We start from the raw sequence: 22,310 nt of genomic DNA, 5'->3' as shown, positions 1-22,310 counted from the left end.
CAGGTAGGCTGCTTTGTCCAGTATTTTGAGGAGGGAAGGGACAGTGGTGATGGGTCTATAGTTGTTGGGGGAGGTGGGGTCGAGAGTTGTTTTTTTTAAGAGCGGGCGGACCCAGGCTTCCTTGAGGGAGGCAGGGACTTTCCCTGTAGCAAAGGAGGAGTTAACAAAGGCTGTAAGGAAGGGAGCTAATGCTTCAGAGCGGTCTTTGATAATGGTGGCTGAGCATGCATCACCTACATACATACTCTCCTTCTAGAGCCCTCTGCATGGCCTCCTCCAACTCTGAGTGTGAGCCGTTTTTCCAAGCAGAAATCTGAGGGTAGATCTTGACCCTCTGCAGTTGCCTCCCTCTGGAAAAGCCTCTCTGCCTCTCTCCGCCTTGAGCCGGAACTCGTTTCCTGGAAACTGCTCAAGACCTTCCTTTTCTCTTCCTCTTACTCTCTCTCTCTCCCTTGTTAACCTCTCCTCTCTTTCTCTCCAGCTTCACTCTTCCACCTCTCCCCTAACTGCTCAGTTTTGCTGACTGGCCGCCTGGCCCACCTCCAGAGCCTCACAGGTCCCAGGCTCCCCCGCCAGTCTTTGCAATTGCTTCCAGGCCTCTGCACTATCCCCAGCAAAACTGCACTTTCTGCTTTCGTAAGATGAGGGGTAACCCCTACTGCACTTCATCATGTGTTCCATGAGAGAGGTAACATCTCTGTCCTTAACCCAGGGCCCTGCTGGACCGGGCGCACTGGTTTCCCCCTCGTCCCTCCCTTGCACTTCCGTCTGTAAGTCCTTGAACTAGTCCAAGTAGGTTCTGTCTTGTCCCCCTTTGTCTCCCCTCCCTAATCTGGCTGCGCCTGTTACACTTCATGCACTTGCACTAGGTAAAATGCTGTCAGGCCTACTACGTGAGTTACTTTGTTGGATCATTCGGAAACTTCAAGGCCTAAGAATGATTACTGTTTTTCCCTTGCACCCATCCCACCTTGAAGCGCTTTGAAGCACTTCACTTGTGTAAAAGCGCTGTACAAACAAACAATTACAATTTACAATTGTCCAATACTTGATTCCATGCTAATTCCACAACTACAGAAGAAGTGTTTTGTATGATTGAGTCCTCCTATCACTAAAGGTGAAAAGGTGTACATCCTTGAGCAAACCACAGTGAAATACAGGCCATATGGAGAATAGCTCTATACAATTTTTCCGATCTATTACTATATGGAGAATGGCTCTATTATTGTAGTAATACCCTACACCTAGCGGTTCTGTTGCTCAAAACTGTGTAACCTTACCTCAATCCTTTAAGCTCACTCAGTTCTTAAAAGAAGGCTCACTAGCTGTGAGCACTACAATTCAATTCATTCATATGCACCATTTTAACTTGCTGCTCATACCTCAGTCAGGTTGTGCTCCTGTAGCGATGCCAATTGATAAGGGTCCAGGTACAGGCCATTGGGGAGCATCTCCTTAAACAACACTTTGCAACCATTCACAGGTCCAGGAAAACCAGCAATTGTCACTTGTGATACTAAATGCCTAAAAAATAAAAATAAAAGATCAAAGGTAGTAACCGAGAGGAATGAATGGTCAGGGTCAACAGTGAACATTGCCCTCTACAAGCTGGTTCTCCTGAATGAGCGATAAAGGGGCTAATCAGGGTCAGGAGCCAAATGTGTAACCCCTACCAGTTTAAATTCCTTCAATGGGTTAACAGAACCATATTCAGGCAGAAAAACCAAGTGAGTCTCCTGACCCGGATATTATCTCGATCAATCTAACTAAACTCCCCCTAGAAATGATGGTACCGATTTTACTGCAGGTTTTCAATACTTTAACTGTAACATACGATATTCCATTTTCTTGGTGTTATGACAGAATTTAATTGTTGTGGTACGCCGGAGAAGCGTAAAGAACTGGAGGGAGAGTATTTGGTGAGAGCCAGTTGTAGAAAGCGTGATGCAGAGGGATTTGAATATGATCCTTGCAGCAACCGCAAGCCAGTGGGGAGATTTTAAGGCTGGAGATATGTGGTCCCTGGGCCTGAGGTGAAGGATAAATCTTGCAGCCCCATTCTGGATGAGCCGGTGGGGATGTAGAGAGTTAGAGGGTAGATTAAGGAAGAGGCTGTTGCAGTAGTCCAGCCTAGAGAGTACCACAGCTCTAGAGACATTGAGCATCTGAGGGAAAGTGAGGAAAGGAAAGATTCCTTTGAGGAGGTGGAAGTGGGCCTTCTTGGCAAGGTCCTGGATGTGAGGAAGGAAGGAAACAGAGGAGTCGAATATGACGCCAAGGTTTCTGGCTTCAGATGAAAGAGAAGGTGAGAGTCCATAGAGGGTGACTAGAGTGTAGGGAGGAAAGAGAGAGCAGTAGTCCCAATGAGAAGGATCTCAGCCTTGCTGGTGTTGAGGCAGAGATCATTGGGGACACATCAGGACTGGATGGCAGATAGGCAGTCAGGAATGATGGAGGAAGTAAGGAGAGGATCAGAGGGAAGTTTGAAGAAGAGTTGTGTGTCATCTGCATAACATTGGAAGTATGGGGAGAAAATGGAAATTAGGTGTGCAAGCGGAGCAAGATAGATGTTAAAGAGCCAGGGGAAAGTTTGGAGCCCTGGGGAACGCCACAGGTGGAGATTGAAGTGGGAGAGCAGAAAGAGCCCAGGATAACCTGGGAGGGACGGTCAATGAGGAAGGAGGTCAGCCAGTCCAGTGCCCGCTCCGAGATACCAAGGGTATTGTGGAGCCGTTTTATGAGGATGGAGTGGTTGGCCGTATCACATGCAGAGGAAAGATCAAGTAGAATGAGAAAAGCTAGAGAGTTAGAGTCAAGAGCTGCAAGCAGATCTTCACGGGTGTTCTGGAGAGCAGTTTCCGTGCCTCTGGATGTTCGGAATCCAGATTGATGGTCATGTATACAACCAACAAGCGCAGTATGCTAGGTCAGTTGGGGGATGACCAGCTTCTCCGAGAGTTTCCATGTATCGGGGGTTATAGGGATGGGGCGGTAGTTAGCTGGACATAAGAGGGTGATCATTCATTATTAGGCTGTCCATGCACCTTGGGTTCACATCATCATGGTTTTGTCCACTGTTGTGGCTGAGAGGTGTAGTAACACCACTTTTTAAGAACCATTTATCAACAACCTTAGAGGTAGGAATGCTCAAGTCTGTCTGTGTTTAAAAAAGAAAAGTACATACTTTCTGTAGAAGACAACATCCCAGAATGTTTTAGGATCTTAAGTTCTGACATTATGTTTTAAATTGATTAGACACTTGCTATCAGTTCTGGTTTAATAGGAATCAGAAATGTGGCAGATAGATGGAATATCCTTGACTCAATGTCGTAGATAATGGTCTGTATGGGTCAGGTGCAAAGATTCCAGCAACCAAAACGCACAGTTGCTAAAACCAGAATTGTAAGGTATGAGTGTAAGCACCAAGAGCAGTACAGAACTCACTGAACAAGGCAAAAAAACCCTCTTAAAATGGAAAGGTAAAGTAAAAAGCACACACCCAAGGTTCGTTTTCAGAGAGGATTCATAGTCATTATTCTACATAGATCGATAAATGGGGCTGTGGCAAATAAACCAAGGGGATATGTGGGAAGGGAATAGTTTCTTACCTGTAACTCCATTTCTCCAGCATTGGTATCTTTCATGGATTCACATGCTTAGAATATTCCCCGTCGTCAGGCTGGGAATCCTCGGTAAGTTATATAGACATTTTCCATAGGAAAAATTCCGACACTTTGTGTCCTATCTACGTCGTTTTGGGCTACGCACGCCGGCGCCACTAGGACGTAGAGGTATATATAGCCCCGCCCCTGCGGCTCCCTCAGATTTCGGCCCCCAAAGTAGTATTGGGGGGATCTCTGGTTTGCATGCTCAGGGGAGGCAGGCGGGCGCATGTGAATCCATGAAAGATACCAATGCTGGAGAAATGGAGTTACAGGTAAGAAACTATTCCCTTCTCCAGTATTGGATCTTTCATGGATTCACAAGCTTAGACTAGATTGTATAGCAGTATCCCCCAACATTGGAAGCGTGTATGCAAACCAACATCACAATAATCACAATGCATATTTACCATGGCAACACATTACATTATAGTATGTTAACAGTGAAAGACACAACACTTTAAAGCATAGTTGCCGAAGGGTGTAACCCCTACTTGGGGCTTACCTTATTGGAACAGGTGACGTAGTACTGCACGCCCCATCTGTGTATCTTCAGCATGTTGCTGTGCGAGACAGTAATGCCGGGTAAACAAGTGTGGTACCGACCAGGAAGCCGCCTGGCAGATATCCCCCCAGCGGAATCCCGGACCACAACGCCATCGACGACGATATAGATCTCGTCGAATGGGCCCTTGGACGCTTTACTAGCGGTTTTCCGGCCTTGGAATGACAATAAGAGATGGCCGAAGACACCCATCTGGATAGTCCTTGTTTTGAGATCGCCTTACCCTTAGCCGCAGGACCATAAGCTACGAAAAGTTGTCTCGTGTCTCTGAAGCTTTGAGTGTAATGGAGATAAAATTTTAAAGCTTTTTTCACGTCCAATGTATGGAGAGTCTTCTCCGCTACCAAAGACGGTGTTGGAAAAAATGTAGGCAACACTATAGAAGCGTGTTTATGGAACATGGAATGCACTTTAGGTATGAAATGCGGGTTAGTGGCCAGCACAACTTTATTACTGAAAAACCTCAAATACGGAGGGTCGATCACTAAAGCTTGTATTTCTGACAGACGTCGAGCTGAAGTAATGGCCACCAGGAAAGCCAATTTCCAAGACAAAAATTTCAATGATGTCGACGACATTGGTTCAAAAGGGGGTTTCATCAGGGCTGCCAGAACCAGGTTTAGATTCCAGATCGGAGGAAACTTCTTCGTGGGAGGAAAGGTTCGAAACAACCCTTTAAGGAAGTGTTTAACTAGGCGGTCACTGAACAGTGGAGTTGAATGTCTCTTCCGAGTAAATCTCGAGATGGCAGCCAGATGCACCTTCATGGATGAAACAGACAAACCGTTTTTAGCCAGGAGCAACAAGTATGGTAGGAGCTGTTCCGGTGTGATCGTCAGCGGGACCAAACCTGGTTGACCTGCGCATCATATGCATAACCTTTTCCATTTGTATGAATATGAAGCATTCGTGGAAGGTGCCCTTGCAGCTTGCAAAATGCGACGACAATCCGCTGGAATCGCTAACGTGCCAAACTTGGAGAAATCAGGAGCCAGGCCGTCATACTGAGGCTGTCCGGGTCGTGATGCCAAACGACCCCTTTCTCCTGAGACAGAAGGTTGGGGATCTTCTGGAACCTCATTGGTTCTGCCGCTGAAAGTTGAAGTAGATCGGAGAACCACACTTGTCTGGCCCAATACGGGGCTACCAGGATCACCCGACATGGATATCTTTGGATCCATTGCAGAGTCCGACGGTTGAGAGGAAATGGGGGGGAAGGCATACAGAAACGTGCCCGTCCACGGGAAGGAGAACGCGTCCCCTAGCGAGTCTTGTTGTGGCCACCTGCTCACGTATTGTGTGCATTTCTTGTTGTCTCTCGTCGCAAAGAGATCGAGGGTCGGATGACCCCATTTCGCGAAGACACAGTGCAGTTGTTGGTCGTTCAGTTCCCATTCGTGTAGACAATTCATCTCCCTGCTGAGAGCGTCTGCTTGCACATTTTTTACTCCTGGTAAGTGGAACGCCAACAGATGTATGTCGTGTTGGATGGCCCAATGCCAGATCTCCTTGGCTTCCGTCGACAGGATCCTGGAGCGAGTTCCTCCCTGCTTTCGTAGATAAAACATTGTTGTCGTGTTGTCTGTCATGATTCTCACCACTGAGCCCTTTATCTGTGGTAGAAAGGATTTCAGGGCCCAACGTACCGCCCTCAACTCTAGCAGATTGATGTGAAGGGCGGATTCTTCCGATGACCAACGACCCTGAACCTGTAGGGACTCCAGATGAGCTCCCCACCCAGTTAGAGAAGCATCCGTCACCACTGTCCTCTGGAACGCAGGTTCCAGCAGGGGCATTCCCTTCGTCAGATGTATGGAAATTCTCCACCATTGAAGAGCCTGCACGACCTGGCCGTTGATGGTCAACTTGTCCGACCAGCGCCCTTGACTCTGTGCCCATCGATCCGCCAAGAAATCCTGAAGAGGCCTCATGAAGAGGCGACAATTATCGATCAAGGGTATGCAGGACGACATGGTCCCCAGCAGGGACATGTACCTTCGCACTGACACTCTGGTGTCGACCTTCCATTCCGATGCCTTTTGTTGCAGTTTGTGAATCCTTTCGAGGGATGGCCTCACCAGCCCCGACTGTGTGTGGAACTCTGCCCCAAAAAGACCAAGGTCCTTGATGGCTTTAATGAGGACTTATCGAAGTTCACTGCGAAGCCCAAACGTTGTAGGAGGGACATGGTGGCATCTAGGCTTTCTTGTGCCCTTTCCGGAGACAATCCCCTCACTAGCCAGTCGTCCAAATAAGGGTACACATGGTGACCTTCCTTTCTTAACCAGGCTCCTATTGGAGCCAGACATTTGGTGAACGTCCTGGGGGACGATTTTAGTCCGAACGGGAGGACCTTGAACTGATAGTGGGTCCGTCCGACAACGAACCGCAGAAATCTTTTGTGTCGTCGACGCATCGGGATATGGAAGTATGTGTCCTGAAGGTCTAGCGACGACAAACAATCTCCGGGTTGTATCGATCGGATCACCTCCTGGAGCGTAAGCATTATGAATTTTAAATTCTTGAGCAGTTTGTTGAGTGCTCATAGATCCAGAATGGGACGCCATTTTCCATTTGGTTTCTTGATGACAAAGTAACGGGAGTACACTCCCTGTCCTTTTTCTGCCACCGGGACCAGTTCTATAGCCCCTTTCTGCAGCATAAGTGCCACCTCCTGCAGTGGTATTTGAAGGTGGGGCTGAGCCGAGAACACCGGTGGAATGTGTGGTGGCTTGTCCTTGAACTGTAGAGAGTGGCCCAGATGAATCGTGTCCAAAACCCATTGGTCTGTTGTTTTGAGCTCCCACTTGTCGACGTGACGAGACACTCGGCTCCCCAGGACGTCCTGAAACATGTCATTGTTGGTTCTTGACTTGTTTATCTTTCGTCGACGAAGGGTAGGCACCACGCCGTCTGGAGGTTTGGTAATCTCTGCCTCTACGAGGAGACTGGGCCGCACGTCTGTAGCCTTGGGACGAGTAGGAGCGTCTGTTGAAACCTCGGTCTCTAGATGACCCAAACCTGGAGTTACCAGAAGCCCCTCTGAAAGGACGAAAGGAACGAAAATTCCTACCACTCTGGAGGGCTCCGAGTGACCGCGCCGTGTCAGTATCCTTTTTCATGCCCTTCAAGGCCTCATCAACTTTTTCACCGAACAGTTGTTCCCCTTCACACGGCATATCCAAGACTTTATATTGCACCTCCGGTCTGAACGTAGTGCACTTGAGCCAGGCTTGTCTTCGTAGTACTACGCCATTATTGATTTGCTTAAATACGGACTCGGCTATGTCTACAGCAATGTTTATAGCATGGTTGGAGGCCTCTTCTCCTTCCCGTACTAGCAACATGGCGGACTTTCTATGTTCTTCGGGCAAATGTTCCAAGATAGGAGCCAGCCGGTGCCACATTTCCCTCTCATACCTAGACATAATCGCCAAGGAGTTGGCTGCTTTAACTGTAGTCGCGCCAACCGACAGCACCTTCTTGCCAAAAGCGCCTTGCCTCCTGGCTTCGTTGTCCGGCGGGGTCGTGCATTTATGTTGAGACCTGGCCTTTCTAGCCGCCACCGCAGATACTACCGATTCCGGCTAAGGTTGAGACGTCAAGCACTTGGGAGTCGATTCCGGAGCCTTGCATTTCTTCTCCAAACGACCTTTTAGTGCTGGTTCCGAGAAAGGATACCGCATGGTCTTCAGGCCCTCTTGCCAGACATGGTCTAAAATAGGGATGGCGACTATGGATTTCCTTCTCTTGCCCATATGATCAAAAAGAAAACAATCCTTTTTCTCTTCTTCAGGGACTAGGCCAAACTCAGCACACGCCTTAGTCATCATGGCATGGAACGCCCCCACGTCGTCAGGTGGTGATGGTTGCGCCGGACTTCTCGGAGCTTCCATTTCCGCTTCAGAGTCCCATGTTGGGTCCCTTGAGGGGGATGGTGAGATGTCTGAACCCGACCCTTCGCGGTCTGAATCAGAGTCCGGTAGCTCTCCTTCTTCTTGTGGGCGAGGGCGATCTTCCGCAACTTGGGAAGCGGCCGTAATCCTGGTCGTCGAGCGAGGAGCCGGGCCAGGCTCGTCGACGAGTGGCGTAGACTGTAGCAGTGCCGGGGCACTGGGCTGAGGTATCTGTGTGTCCAAACGCTCTAACAGCTTCTGTAGCGTATTTAGCACCTCCAAGGACAGAACTGCCTGGGGGTTCAGTAATGACGAGGTCATAGGGATGGTACCCCCACTCAAGAGCGTCATCGCACTGGTTGGTTGCAACCCCAGATCGGTTGGGTGCGCGACCGGGCCACGTTCCTCGTCAGCCGACGAGATGGAAAAAGCCGCCTCTGGTTGCAGCAGGGCCTCAGGCGGAACGGGGTCGAAAACCTCCGGTTACCATCCCATAGACGGAACCACCGTCGACAACGATATGTTTCCTACAGCCGCAGTCTGAACCGCGGGAGGAGCCGCCGATGACGCAGGCGTCGACGAGCGGACCGTCGACGAAGCAAGTGGCGCAGGGCCTTGAGGTGTTCCCGCCGCTTTCGGGGCCGACTTGCTGGCCGAGGCCTCTCGACTCAAGGTAGACTTATGACGGTCTCCAGAGGAGGATTTAGATGGTTCTTTTCTCTCCTTTTTAGACTAGGAGGAAGAAGACGACACCTTGTGTGAAGAGGGGGCCTTCGAATGTTTCTCCGAATGTTTCTCCGAGGGGCGTTTTTCAGCAGAACGCGCCTTCTTCGTCGGGGGTTCTGACTTACTTCTCGAGGCCGTGGAGCCCACCTCCGATGCCGGGTACGCACCCGCCCCGTCATTGAGCCAATCGACAAGGCGTCCTTTTCGGTCTTTGAGGGTCTTCTGGGAGAAGCCCTGACAGATTTCACATGTGTCCGCTGTGTGGTGAGGATGAAGACAGTAAATGCAGTCCATATGACCATCCCCTTCGTACACCTTCTTAAGACCGCATGTAGCACACGGACGAAACAACGCCTTTCCAGACATTTTTTTTTAGAAGAAAAAACAGTTGCAGAAGTAGAAAGTACAACCTAACAAAATAGCAGATACGCGAGGTAATCCCACTACTTTGGAAGACGGTTGAAATCTGAGGGAGCCGCGGGGGCGGGGCTATATATACCTCTACGTCCTAGTGACGCCGGCGTTCGCTGCCCAAAACGACGTAGATAGGACACAAAGTGTCGGAATTTTTCCTATGGAAAATGTCTATATAACTTACCGAGAATTCCCAGCCTGATGACGGGGAATATTCTAAGCATATGAATCCATGAAAGATCCAATGCTGGAAAACTGGCCTTTCATTAGGCTGGTCATCAATGGGCCTCTTTCTAGTTGTTGTGCTCAAGCACAATGGGACGAAATGTCTAATAGTGAAGCACATTGTAAATGTAAGAAAGAGGGGCTGAGAAATTAAAGAAGGATTACAAGTAAGCAACATTGGCTGCAGGTTGAAAGACAAAGGTATTTTTCTTTAGCAAAACTATTTCAAAGATGCTGAGCACAATGCCTTTCTGCAAGGAGCGTTTTAACAGTTGCCACAAGTGGTGAACTGAAATGGAAGGTAATCAAAACAAGAGAATTGGCAAGGTTAGAAGCATATAAAGAATTCCACACAAAAATCAAAAAAGTAGGTCGTACCTGTGAAACCCTTCATTGAGAATCTTGCGAGTCACAGTGACTTCCGGACAAGTTGCCCCTGCCCCCGAAACTGAAACAAACAATACAATAATGTAACCTATCACTCTATAAAAACCTTCTGCCATAAGCACACACAAGAGAACGTTTACCCAGGTCAACTGGAGCTATAGATACCATTGTAAATAATACCATTCATTTGGATTTTGGAAGAAGGCCCCTCGGCATTACTAAAACCAATGTTTGCAATTAAGTGGAGTTCCAACTTTAAAGATCGCCTAGTTCATACTGACCCAAGTACCCAGACACTTTTCAAAACACCCACTATTACTGAACAATTGGGCCTACCACCACCCCATGGTCACTATCTATGTGGGATTTGTACTGTATGTCCATTCACCAGAAGTTGCAAAGAAATTGACAATGGATTACCTACACTATGAAAACAAAATGCCCTGACTAACTGCAACACCAGCCAAGTTGTTTGTGATCCCCTGCCCATGTGGTCTGCACTAAATAGTGATGACTAGGCGCAAATTGAAAATCAGAATTGGTGAACACCATAGCTGCATAAGGAACAGACCACTTACGGTTCCATGGGTGCAACATTTCTTAACCATGGGACATACGGATACAGAACGTTCCCGGTCTGTTCTCCATACCATCAATGGGTGTACCGATATAGAGAGACGTTTATTAATTTTGGAACAAAGAATCATCTTTAATGCTAAAACACATGTATCAGGATTGCATGAAGGACTACTATGGCTGCGATCTTTCACATTGCTGTTTTTAAGAGACACATGTGTATTCATAATTTACATACCAGCATATCTGTACTGGAATTTACAACATTTGAAAAGTTTTGTTACACTTAGAGTTTTTTTTTTTTTTTAAATGCCTGATACAGTGTAAAAGAAATGTTACTTAAGAAGTTTGTAATCTCTGTGTGAACACACATCTCAGGCCTAAACATTTCTAATGTTGCTTAGTTCTAATATGACAGTTATTGGGTCGCACAGGAAACTTGACTACACTAATTTCAGCCATTTTCCTGATCAACATGGTGCCCACAATTCTACACTCTTTTGCCTATAGATGGTCTCGTACTTTTCCAATATGGTCATAGGCAAAGATAAAAGCCCAGGCTCCACATGCAGCAGTCCTTTGAGAACCAGCAACACCAGTGAGTGGGGAGCACACACCTTTCAGACAGTAAGTCTTGTAGTTTATATTGCATTCTGGCCATATTGCATTTCACATGCCTAAGAAATCCTCTCAGTGTAAAGAATTCATGGTGATTCCTTTTTTCTTTTTTGCTTCACTATACAGTTTATACACCCCAATTATCTAAAATCTCCCCAAGGAAAGTGAGATAACCGTAACTTTTCATCATCTTTCTAGTATTAATAAAACTTTTGCACATATTCACTGTTTAGTGGTAACATACTTATTCTACTGCATACATTCTGGTCCCCATTTAGGCCCTGGTCTATTCATTTAAAGTTTGAAATATGTCTTTGCTACTTACCTGTATCTGTATTTCTCCAGAATTGGAATCCTTCATAGATTCCCTTGCTTGAAAATTCCCAGTCGTCAGACTGGGAATCCTCAGTGTTTAAAAAAAAAAAAATGTAATCATATATATATATTCAGGAAAGAAGTGTAAGAACATCTGAGAATAGCAAGATCTATAAATGTAATACCTTTTGAATTTTAAGTTTCTGACTGTCAGTAAATAAACCCACCTGACCTCGATATGTCAGTGAACAAAAAAGAAGGGACTAAATATGTGATGTCATCAATGATATTCGTGATGTCATCTTTGATATCCTGGGTATTAGTCTTAGAAGTGCACAGTGGTGGCACGAGTTATGGTTGCTTAGCTTACCATAACTGGCGAATTTCAGGGGCATTTTTCGATTTTACTTGCAACCATAACGTTCCTTTAAGCAAGTTTTTTCACTGAATTTCATAGGTTTTTAGTAGTGCAACTTAACCATAACATCCCTTTAACACAAGTTTTTTTCACTGAATATAGATATGAATTTGATAGGTTTTTACTAGGATTCCCTTAGTTTATATAAATATACCATACAACATACTGAACCCCCTGCCCCACGCTAGTGTTTGGTATGTCCGCGAACGGTGTGCATGACTCGGTCACCATGAATACTGTCCATAAACTCAGGGGGTATCTGACATTGTATCATGCAATAAACACAGTCAACATGTTCAAAGAGCAGCATGTAAATACATTACATTGAAAAATAAATAAGTGCAAACTGTATATGCAAAACACCAACAGTCCAATTACATAGCATATGAAACATAATGGAAGATACCAAAAAAAATAACATATGCCTCCAACAAAATTACCTCACTGATGCTTTATACAGAAACTGCACAACAAATATCAACAGCACACCTACATAGCAGTAACCGGAAAACTAAAATACAAACTGGTAAGTACACTACATTAATTCCTATATTTATAAACTTTCTGCAGTAGGATACACTAAAAAATTATTTCTTTTATTTTTTTACACAGAAATGTCTAGTACTTTGCAGTGGCTTCAAGAACATTTTCCCCATGACGAAATTAGTGAAAACAGTGATACTAATGGTAGACACTGCTGTTTTCAAAGTAAGCCAATTAATACACATTATTTTATACGTACCTAACACTTTTTTTTAACAGAACATACAAAAAATAAGAATAATACTGAAACAGATACTGTGGAAAATAATCTACAGCGTTTGGAACAAAAAATTGATCAATTAATGACCAATTTCATTATTTTGAAGAACTTTGTAGAAAAAATATCACTGTCCCACATGCACCTGTACCCCTTCTTCATGTCCCAGTCAACCATCCCCAAAAAATCCCCATCACCAAAAACGTGATGAGACTTCAATCCCTTTCTCCCCAACCATCCAACATGGAGAAAACCCTAATTCCCATGTCTGTCTCATTTTCTGCTTCCACCTCTCTTTCATAATTTCTATATGCTGTACAATAATAACATTTTATGTATACTATTAATATATTTTTCTTTTTTTTTTTAAAGGCTTTTAGGGTGTCTGCGGACGGCGCGGCTGTTCGTAACTGTCCGCTGCATGTGTGCAACACTTAATTAGTTCGGGAACCCGAACACTGTCCGTAGAACACCCGCACACATGCGTACAACTGATCCCGCGCATTCAGTGTTCTATGGACACCTGTCCCAGTCGCGAACGTGTCAGCAACGTCATCATGTGACCGCTAAGTGTGGGTCCTTGTTCGCGAAAGCAGTCCGGGCCCCCGGACACACAAAAAGTGCTTTTTAGAGAAATCCAAACTATTTTACTGTGAAACTTCACCCTTGCACATGTCCCATACCATGCACCTGTCGATCTGGATACTTTTGGGAACTTTTTGAACCCCTTTTGATGTTCGAAGTGTCTGCTAACAGGGCATCTGTCCGCAAAGCGCTCCACAGCACCCCTATAAAAGGCCACACCCGAGAGCTGCTCCTCATCCTGTTTTTAGACTTCCAGGACAGACACTGCTCCACATTGCTGGATTGCTGTTTTGTGTTCCTGGATTGCTGACTTCTTGGTGGTTCCTGAGAACTTTGGAGATGGCATCCATGGCTGCTCCTGCTGCAGTTGCTTCTGCCTCACCACCACCCCCAACCCCTCCACCAGCACCACCTTCCCAAGGGCCTGGAGAGGGGAACAGGTGTGAGGATGCAGATAGTGATGAAGAGGATGAGGAAGTGGAAGTCCCTACTACTCATAGTCCCAGTGAATCTTGGGTGTGGAGGTTGCTTGCCACTGTTGGAGGGGTACCAAAGGCTTGTGCAAACAAGGTGCAATGCACTCAGTGCCAGATAGTGCTAATTCGTGGCAAACCAGATTTGTACAGTTACAGTACTACCTCCATGAAGCGACACCTAAAGTTGTTCCACACTGGGGCAATTCGTAAGGTTGTCCCTTGCGATAAACGTAGTAGGTTGAGTTCCTCTGCAGCATCCTCCGTTTCTGCTCTCCTGTGGGGCAGCGCATCCCTCAAGCTGCCTCGCAGGCCATACGCAACACAGTACACCCTTACCTTTCGAGGGTCACAGTATTGTGCATGTACTGCAACGCAGTACTCTGCAGGGGGGGAGACTCTTCGAAGTGCTTTCGAGGCTGCGGTCCGGGAGCATAAGAAGGACTGCTCACTACCTGATTAAGGCCCACCCTACATCTTCCTCTCTCCAGGTGCCCTTTCTTATACCCGTGGTTGGTGCCCCTTCCTTACCCTCCCTTCCCTTCCTTTCCTTTTGTGTCTTGGTAAAAAAAATACAAAAAATACAAAACAAAAAAGAGGCTCTTTTCAGAGCCGCCTTTCACAGTTTAAAAATAGAAGTGCCAATGAAATGCTGCAGAGCCCTGTGCATTTTTAGAAGTTTGCGGACATTGTTATTTTTGGGGGTGCTGCGCTATCAAAACCATTGCACTCTTCTCCAGGAGGAAGTGGTGACTCTGAAAAGAGCATTTGTGGCTTTGTGTGTGTTTCAAAATCTTCAAATGGTCAACACCTACTGGAAAAAGGATTGCTATAATTCCAAAAAGGGTTGCAATAAATCTGATTGCCAGCATAAGTAAGATGTACTCAATCTCTGCGAAAAATGTGTGTACTACGAAACATATTTTCATTGTGGAAAGAGGACATGCCAACATCTCTCAAAAAGGCACAAACAGCCTTGTTGTCATTGTGCCTCGCTTTCTCCATTTGTGGACCAAATGAAGATAAACGCAGCCACATTTGTCTCTGCGCAATACGAGAAATAATTACTCGGGTGTTTGGAAACAAGTCCATGACTTTCCCAAGTCCTTCTTTCATTTCAAATTGCAAATAGATTCCAGAGACATGTCCTAAACTGTTCCCTCCACAATGAATAATAATAATGTCTGGATGAAGCTGTGTTACCAAAGAAGCACAAAGAGGAACCAAATGCAGCCACTTCATTCCACGCATTCCATGCCAGTGCACATCCACATGAGGGAATCCAAAATGTGCAGCCACTCCACAGCGATCTGCATGCACCTCCAACCAATTTATCCACGAGTCATCCAAAATCCAGACAATCTGCCTTTTGAAAGACACAGCAATAGCTATCGGCTCTCCTCTAAGAAACAGACTAACTGCCAAAGTCTCTCCTTACACATCACACCTAGTAAACCTTATTGACCAATCCCTTGCCCTGCACAGTCTCATTTGCATGCCTCTCAGCCTAAAAATCACTTTATGTAATACTCAGTGTCTGCGGACAACCACTGTGTCTGCGGCCAATCATAAAATCTGAGTGGGGAATGAACATTTTAATAGTGTGCCCCACTTCCCCTTTGAAGTTGGCTCTGAAAAGAGCCTTTTCTTTGTTTTTTTGGAAAGTGCTTATAAAATAACAGCTTTCATTTGTTCTTTTTTTCACTTATTTTCTTCCTGGTGTCTTCACATTATCCTCTGTAAAGCACTCCTTATATTTTGAAATAACATGGCATTTCCCAATATAGATAAAGAAATGCCATCTGCTTTAAAATAGTCACCATTAACAAAATCAATATTGTCATTGTAATAAGACAACATTCCACTTCTCAACAAGAAAGCAGACATCCCTCTGTTCACCAAACATGTTGTACCCTTTTGCTGGGGACTGAAAACATTACAATTGTCCCATAGAACCCTAGGCAATATTTCTGAAAAAAATCACCTTCCAATTTGGAACGACCTCCATCACTGCCTGAACCAAGTTTTCAAGAGTACTCAACAAACTAGGAGCACTGATGTATCCCAAATGGACACCATGCAGTAGCACTACATCTGGACTCTTCCACATGCAGAAAGTTTTACAAGCTTGCACCACTGCCTGCATATTGGAACCAGGCACAGTGGACCAGAAAACCTCCACTCATTCAAAACCAAAACTGGCAGCCTTATGTTTAAACATAGAATACCTCTCTGAACCATCTACAAATAAATCTCCAACAACCAACACCCTCACCTTCTTCACCTCTGTCATCTTCACTACACACAGACCCTCTCTTCCTGCAAAGAACAACTTCAACACCTGATTGGCTAATTCCCCTAGTCTTATTTCCATGCCAGATATACTGCGATGCGGACCCCGCAACACAGGGGCATCCCTTCTATCCTTTCCACTTCACTCTCTGCACCCTTCCCTCGTTGGTTACTGTTAAGCAGTCACAAAACCATCCACCAAATCACATTCAAGAACTCTACTTCTAACTCCATCATCACAGTTCACCACTTTAGATGCACTGTTGATCACTCGGAGTACAATTCTGCTGCGATTGCAAAGCACCTACAGCAATGACTACTGTAAAACTCTCCAAGATTTCTGCTTGCAGATTCATGCACATCCACATGCATGAACACAAACTACAGGTATGAATATTTTGTGCACAGTACATGTACAACTCTTGTATAAATACATATTAACAGGGTAACTGCCATTTACCCTGTATAACTTGCAAAAAAAGCTTACTGTAATTTCTCCCATCTGCTATGAACAAGTGTCATTGCAAAGCTGTGTGCTCTCCAAATTTTCATTTAACTATATTACTAATTGTAATGTGCAAACTGTTATTCTCTTCATTCATTCTGTCATTTTTGTAACCACTGCCACCTATTTATCCTTTCTGTACATTCTGGGCATTTTACATAGAATCTATCATTTGAATTTCCTTTAGAAATCATTACAATAGTAATCAGACACAGCACACACAGCTGTCTAACAAAGTGTCATTTCATGTTCAAAGATGGGAGAAATAACAGTATAAATAACCATATTCAAATCCTTGCAATACAAGGTTTCCTGTTCTGTGTTGTGATATGGGTAAATGAAAACTTGTAAAACACACACCATTAAAGTGACACTTGATCATAGCAGATGAGAGAAATGACAGCATTACATTTTTACTACTTATCCAGGGTAAGTATCAGGACCCTGCATTGTAAATACATACATTGCATGCTTTTCAACAGAGTTCATGCCATTTACCCTGTATAGCTAGCAAGAGAAAAATACTGTTATTTCTCCTATCTCCGAACATCAAATTAAACTGCCTTAAAAAGCCAAGTGTGCTCTTTGTGCTTGCTATTGTAATAATTTCTAAGGCAAGATCAACTGACAGATTCTAAGTAAAATATCCAGAATGCACATAGACAAATGCACAATTAACAGAAGAACAAGTTACTTACCAACTGTAAAGTTCTTTCGACTGGATGTTCCTCCCACATATTCCTCATCTTAGATATTGGGGGGTCATTCAGAGTTTGGAGGTAGCCATGGCTGCCTCGAAACCCGGGTCCGGTGTCTCTGAATGGGGACTTACCGGGTCATTCCAACCTTTAGAGGACCCTGTAAATCCACATTCAGAAAACCATTCCCCATTCGAGCCCACATAGGGCTCAATGGGAATGGGGAAGGAGCGTTATTAGCTCCATGGTCCCTTAACGGGTCCCACTAAGGACGGCTGGTCAGACCAGCCATTCCTGGTGGGACCTTCGGAAATTGGCGGTAGGGGGTTAACAGCACCGGCATCCTTACCGGTGCCGTTAACCCCCTACCGCCATACTCAGAATGACCCCCATTGTCTGCCAGCCTTGCTGCTTCTTTGGAAACATTTTGCCAGAGGGCGCTGTGCTTGAGGCCACAGAGTAGTAGTCCCTTGAGGGCCGCCGTGGAGCGTCGACGTTATCTGTCGTATAAAGGGCTCGAGCCGCGCCTGTTGGTCTCAGTTCTGTTTTTTCGGTGTTAATGGTTGCATCAGTTGTATCAGGCATCGAAGGATGTCAGGCTCTTAAGGAAGTACAATTGCAAAAAGCGTAAAAACTGTAAAGAGGGGTAGGTTGGGAGGGTCGATGAGGAATACGTGGGAGAAACATCCAGTCGAAAGAATGTTACAGTTGGTAAGTAACTTGTTCTTCGAATGGATTGTGTCCTCCCACGTATTCCTCATCTTTGATAGACTCCCACAGCATTTGTAATTTGGAGGAGGGAGTACCAGAGTTTTTAATTATGTGCTGAATGAAGGACGGCTTTTGCATAAAAGGTCTCCTTGGTAAGAAGTGGAGTCTAAAGAGTAATGTTTTACAAAGGTGTGCATGGATGACCAGGTAGTCGTCGCACAAATGTCCTGCACCGGAACTCCCCTCTGAAGAGCCATAAGTTGCTATGCCCCTGGTTGAATGAGCCATTAACCCATCTGGAGGCTCTTTCCCAGCTAATTTGTAACGCTCAATATTGCCAGAATTATCCATCTGGATAAAGTTTGTTTGGACACTCCATGGCCCACTTTGTGTCCAGTGTAACTGACAAACAACTGGTCAGTTTGTCTGAATCTCTCTAGTCTAGAGATATAGAAGCTGAGAGCCCTTTTAGGGTCCAGCCTGTGGAATCTTTCCTCCTCTTTGCTACCGTGAGGAGGAGGGTAAAAGGAAGGTAAAGTGATCTTTTGTAACAGATGGAAATCTGAAACTATATTAGATAAGAAAAAAGGTTTGACCTTCAAAATGACCTTATCCTTGTGGAAAATGGTGTGAGGAGGCTTGCAAGAGAACGCCTGCAACTCACTCACCCTGCGGGCAGCTGATGTTAAAGCCACTAATAGAACAGTTTTATAAGTTAGGAGCTGTTAGGGAGAATTCTCTGTTAAGGCTAATTTCCCAAACCTAGTGAGTCCCCCAGCAGCTTAGCTGGATTTTTGGGGTTTATTTTTTTCTCCTGCTAAGAGTGAGACTCTTTTCCTCCCACTCTTAGACATGATTTGAGATATCCTTTGACTTTGTAATGTGTTTTATGGGCTATGGGGTCTTTTACTCCATAGGGTTTCATGTGGTTTTTGTTAAGTGTGTTACACAGCACCCTCAGTGCAGTAACACAGGGGTGTCATAGTGACCCCCAAACATAGACTCCATACCCTGGGACTGACTACTGTCTCCCAGGGCGTGTAAAGTCACCATTGACTTTACTAGTCTTAAATTGGGAACAGAACCAGTACAAACCATCATATTGTGGAAGTACTGGTAGGGATAATTAGATTGCCCCTGGGTCTGTTTTTCGAGGGGGCACTGTGCAGTCCCCCCTCGTCGAGTTTCTGGCTGGTGGCAGTGGTTACCATGCGAAATATTCCACCGGAATATTTCCTATGGGATTTTCCCATTCATTTTAAACGCACCACTTTTTGGTGCAATGTTAAAGATACCGCCGGGTTATTTATTTAATATTTATTCCCCGGTTGGGTCTTTTTGCCGGGACTCGGTTTTAAAATGGCGTTTGTGTTCGCCTCTGTAACTCCAACCGAAGTCGAGCCCTTTGTTCCACTTTTCGGCGGGCTTCTCCACAGAAGCCTCCAAAAGTGGTGCCACTCTCTGGGTCTACTGGATGTGTGGGTGGGGGGGTTTAGGCACCCTGGACTGAGTTGCCTCGGCAACTCAAGTCGCACTCTTGTGTGATTGGCCCAGTGGTGAGCCGCCCGGCTCACCACTTAGCATGTTTGAGTGACAGCTAGGACTGATGAATGGGGGTTTTCTGCATAAAAGCAGAGCTTTGGGGACTGGAACTTCAGAAGTCGCCACAGGACCAAAGAATCCGAAGAGGGAGAAGCTGAGCCGACCTGCAACGACGACATCACCGGTGGAGCCCTGCTGAACCGTCTAACCACTTTTCCCGACGACAGAGGAGATCCTCATTCCGAGGAGTCTTCCTTCCTTTGACTGGTAGGGATAACCAGTTTGCCTGCCTTTTCGCCTTCCCGGATCATCTCGTGGCCGCCTTGCCTGTGCCAAGCACCCCGGCAACCAGGATGCCACGATTTACCACTGCCGCAAATAAAAGTGTAGTACCTTTTCACCGGAGAACTCTGCGGCTGGTTTCTTCCCTGGCAGTGCAACGACCTTCAGCTTTCCTCCACGTCGAGATCTTCTCTTCCTCTGGACGACGCCGCAACTTGCACCTGCTGCCAGGAACAACTGCCCCCGCTGGAGGATCCTCTCCATTTTAAAGGTACTGTGCCCGCCTAGCCTCCCTTGCAACGGTCTGTACGGGGTGTCTATTAAATCCTCGACTTACCACCTGGGCTGACCCTAGGCTGGCTAACTGAACTTTTCTGAGCTGAACCAATTCCTTTTTGAACTCTCTGCAAGACTTTTCAAGCCTCTTAAACTATGTGATCTTGGGCGCATTGGTGCTCTGCTCTCTCTAAGAGGGAGCCTGGCCTCTGAACTTTTGGCTCACAAGTAGACTTTGACTTTCCTGCCTTGCTGGGTGCTTCTTAAGTATTAGTGTGGTGTGCTTTTCTAATTTCTTCCTTTTCCCTCCCTTTTTTGATAACTTATTGGACTGCCATCTTTAGTTAAGCGCTCACCTCTGTCTGAAAATAAGTGGTGTTAACTAAGACTTGTCTAAAAAGGAATAAGGGATGTACATATATTAGAAGTGACTGTGTTTTGGGCTTGCTTACAATAACAATGCTGGAGTGTTTCTATAAGTGTGTCTTTTAATAAATAATTATATACTTTGATACCAAAGCTCTGGTCAGTGTTTGTTTGTGCTACTGTATTTTGGTACCTATCTTGTATACTCTATATACTGTCTAACTCTTCTTGAGAGAAGTCTGGCTGCTCAGTCACAGCTACCAGGTAAATCTGGGTGGTACAGACTGCTACCAATTGGGTTTACTGCCAACACCTGTAGTCTTAAGCCTTTTGCAGTGGTCCCTAAGGGAACTGCACAGGTTTCTGCCTAACAGGAGCCTTAAAGGACAAGAATGTAAAGGCTCAAAGGGGGCACACATAAGACATTTTAAAATAAATTTAAGTCCCAGATAGGAAATTGAAAAGGTGTTGGAGGGAACACATTTGGTAGCCCTTTCAGAAACTGAACAACTAAAGGCATTTTAAAATAAGAAACTTCTTTGGAGGAGCGCTTGAAGATAGATAGCGCTGCTAAATATCCTTTAATAGTGCCAACTTGGTGCCCCGAGTTGGCCAGATGTAAAAGAAAAGAAAGCACCATGGGAGTGCTACATTGAAAAGGGTCCACATCCTTATCCCTGCACCAGTTACTGAATTTCTTCCACCGACATCGGTACAAGGATTTGTTGCTGGCCTTCTGGCCGAAACCAAAATCTCCAGAACGTCGCCCGGAAGGTCCCAATCCTTATACCTCGCCCTCTCAGAATCCATGCGTGAAGGCTGAGAGCTTTGACCTCTGGATGGAGAACTTGACCTTCCTTTTGCAAGAGGAGATCCTCTCTTTGTGGAAAACGAATTGGAGGGCAGATGGACATGTCCAGAAGGTCCGGGTACCACGTACTCCTGGCCCAATTCGGGGCAAGTAGGATCATGGTCTTCCTGAACTTTCTCAAACTGCTGATTACTTGAGGAATCACGGGGACTGGAGAAAACGCGTATAGGAGTGGAAATACTCAGTCTACTACAAACGCGTCCCCTAGAGCTCCCCTTGCGGGAAATTCCCTTGAGCAGTACTGTTTGCACTTCCGGGTTGGTTTCGGTCACAAACAGATCCACTTGAAGGGTTCCCCAAAGGGCGAAGATCTCTAGAAGGACTTCCTGAGCTAGTTCCCACTCGTGGGAGACTGTGCCCTGCTTGCTCAGAGCATCTGCCGCCGTGATCTTCTCTCCGGCGAGGTGAACTGCTGATAGAGAAATTCCTTCTTGCATTGCCAAAAACCAGAGCTGCATTGCCTCTCTGCACAGCTACATCGCCTCTCTGCACAGCGGGAGTGATCCTACGCCTCCTCTTTTGTTGAGGTAGTACATAGACACTTGTGTTGTCCGTCATTATCAGGACATTCTTTCCCCGTACAGAGGACAGAAAGGCCTTCAGCGCTAGTGTGATTGCCCTCCGCTCCAAAAGGTTGATGTGTTTGGACACCGATGGAGTCCAACGACTGCTGATTTTCAGATCGTTAGTATGGGCTCCCCACCCTGTGAGTGAGGCGTCCGTCACTACTGTTATCTCCGGCCATGGTTGCCAAAAAATTTCTCCTTTGAGGATATTTCCCTTGCAAGCCCACCATAGAAGATCTTGGGCCACGCTGGCCAGGACTTGCAAAAGATCTGACATCTCTCTCGAAAACTGGGACCATTGAGTCCTGAGGGCCCATTGAAGGGATCGCATCCTCAACCTGGCCTCTGGCACCAGAAAGATGCAGGATGCCATGAGGCCTAGCAACCATAGAAAATCAAAAGCCGGCAAATGTTGGGCATTTGTGGTGAGCTCTCTCCTCAGGAGGCGAGGCTTTCCCTGAGGTTGTATCCAGGACAGCTCTGATGAATTGGAGTCTTTGGCTTGGAATTATTTGTGACTTCTTGTAATTGAGGGAGAAGCCCAGCTTGTGTAGGAAGTGACAGGTCATGGTTAGATGTTC

The 22,310-nt window shown here is 45.9% G+C and overlaps 1 protein-coding gene across 16 annotated transcripts in view; it reads right to left on the bottom strand.

Annotated features, from left to right (window-relative positions):
- The window catches only part of PIGX (phosphatidylinositol glycan anchor biosynthesis class X), a 650,935-nt gene that overhangs the window by 431,391 nt on the left and 197,234 nt on the right, over window positions 1–22,310 (bottom strand). For all 16 annotated transcript variants that reach the window (XM_069618071.1, XM_069618072.1, XM_069618077.1 and 13 more), the window contains 2 exons: window positions 9,867–9,936; window positions 1,383–1,524 (listed from right to left, as the gene is read on the bottom strand). In XM_069618071.1, coding sequence (XP_069474172.1) covers window positions 1,383–1,524; window positions 9,867–9,936 — 212 coding nt within the window. The remainder of the gene's footprint in view (window positions 1–1,382; window positions 1,525–9,866; window positions 9,937–22,310) is intronic.

Source organism: Ambystoma mexicanum, chromosome 10, assembly GCF_040938575.1.
Source record: "Ambystoma mexicanum isolate Mex_15411 chromosome 10, UKY_AmexF1_1, whole genome shotgun sequence".
Taxonomy (NCBI): Eukaryota; Metazoa; Chordata; class Amphibia; order Caudata; family Ambystomatidae; genus Ambystoma; species Ambystoma mexicanum.
Note: the sequence above shows the minus strand (reverse complement) of the source record. Positions and strands in the feature narration are given on the sequence as shown.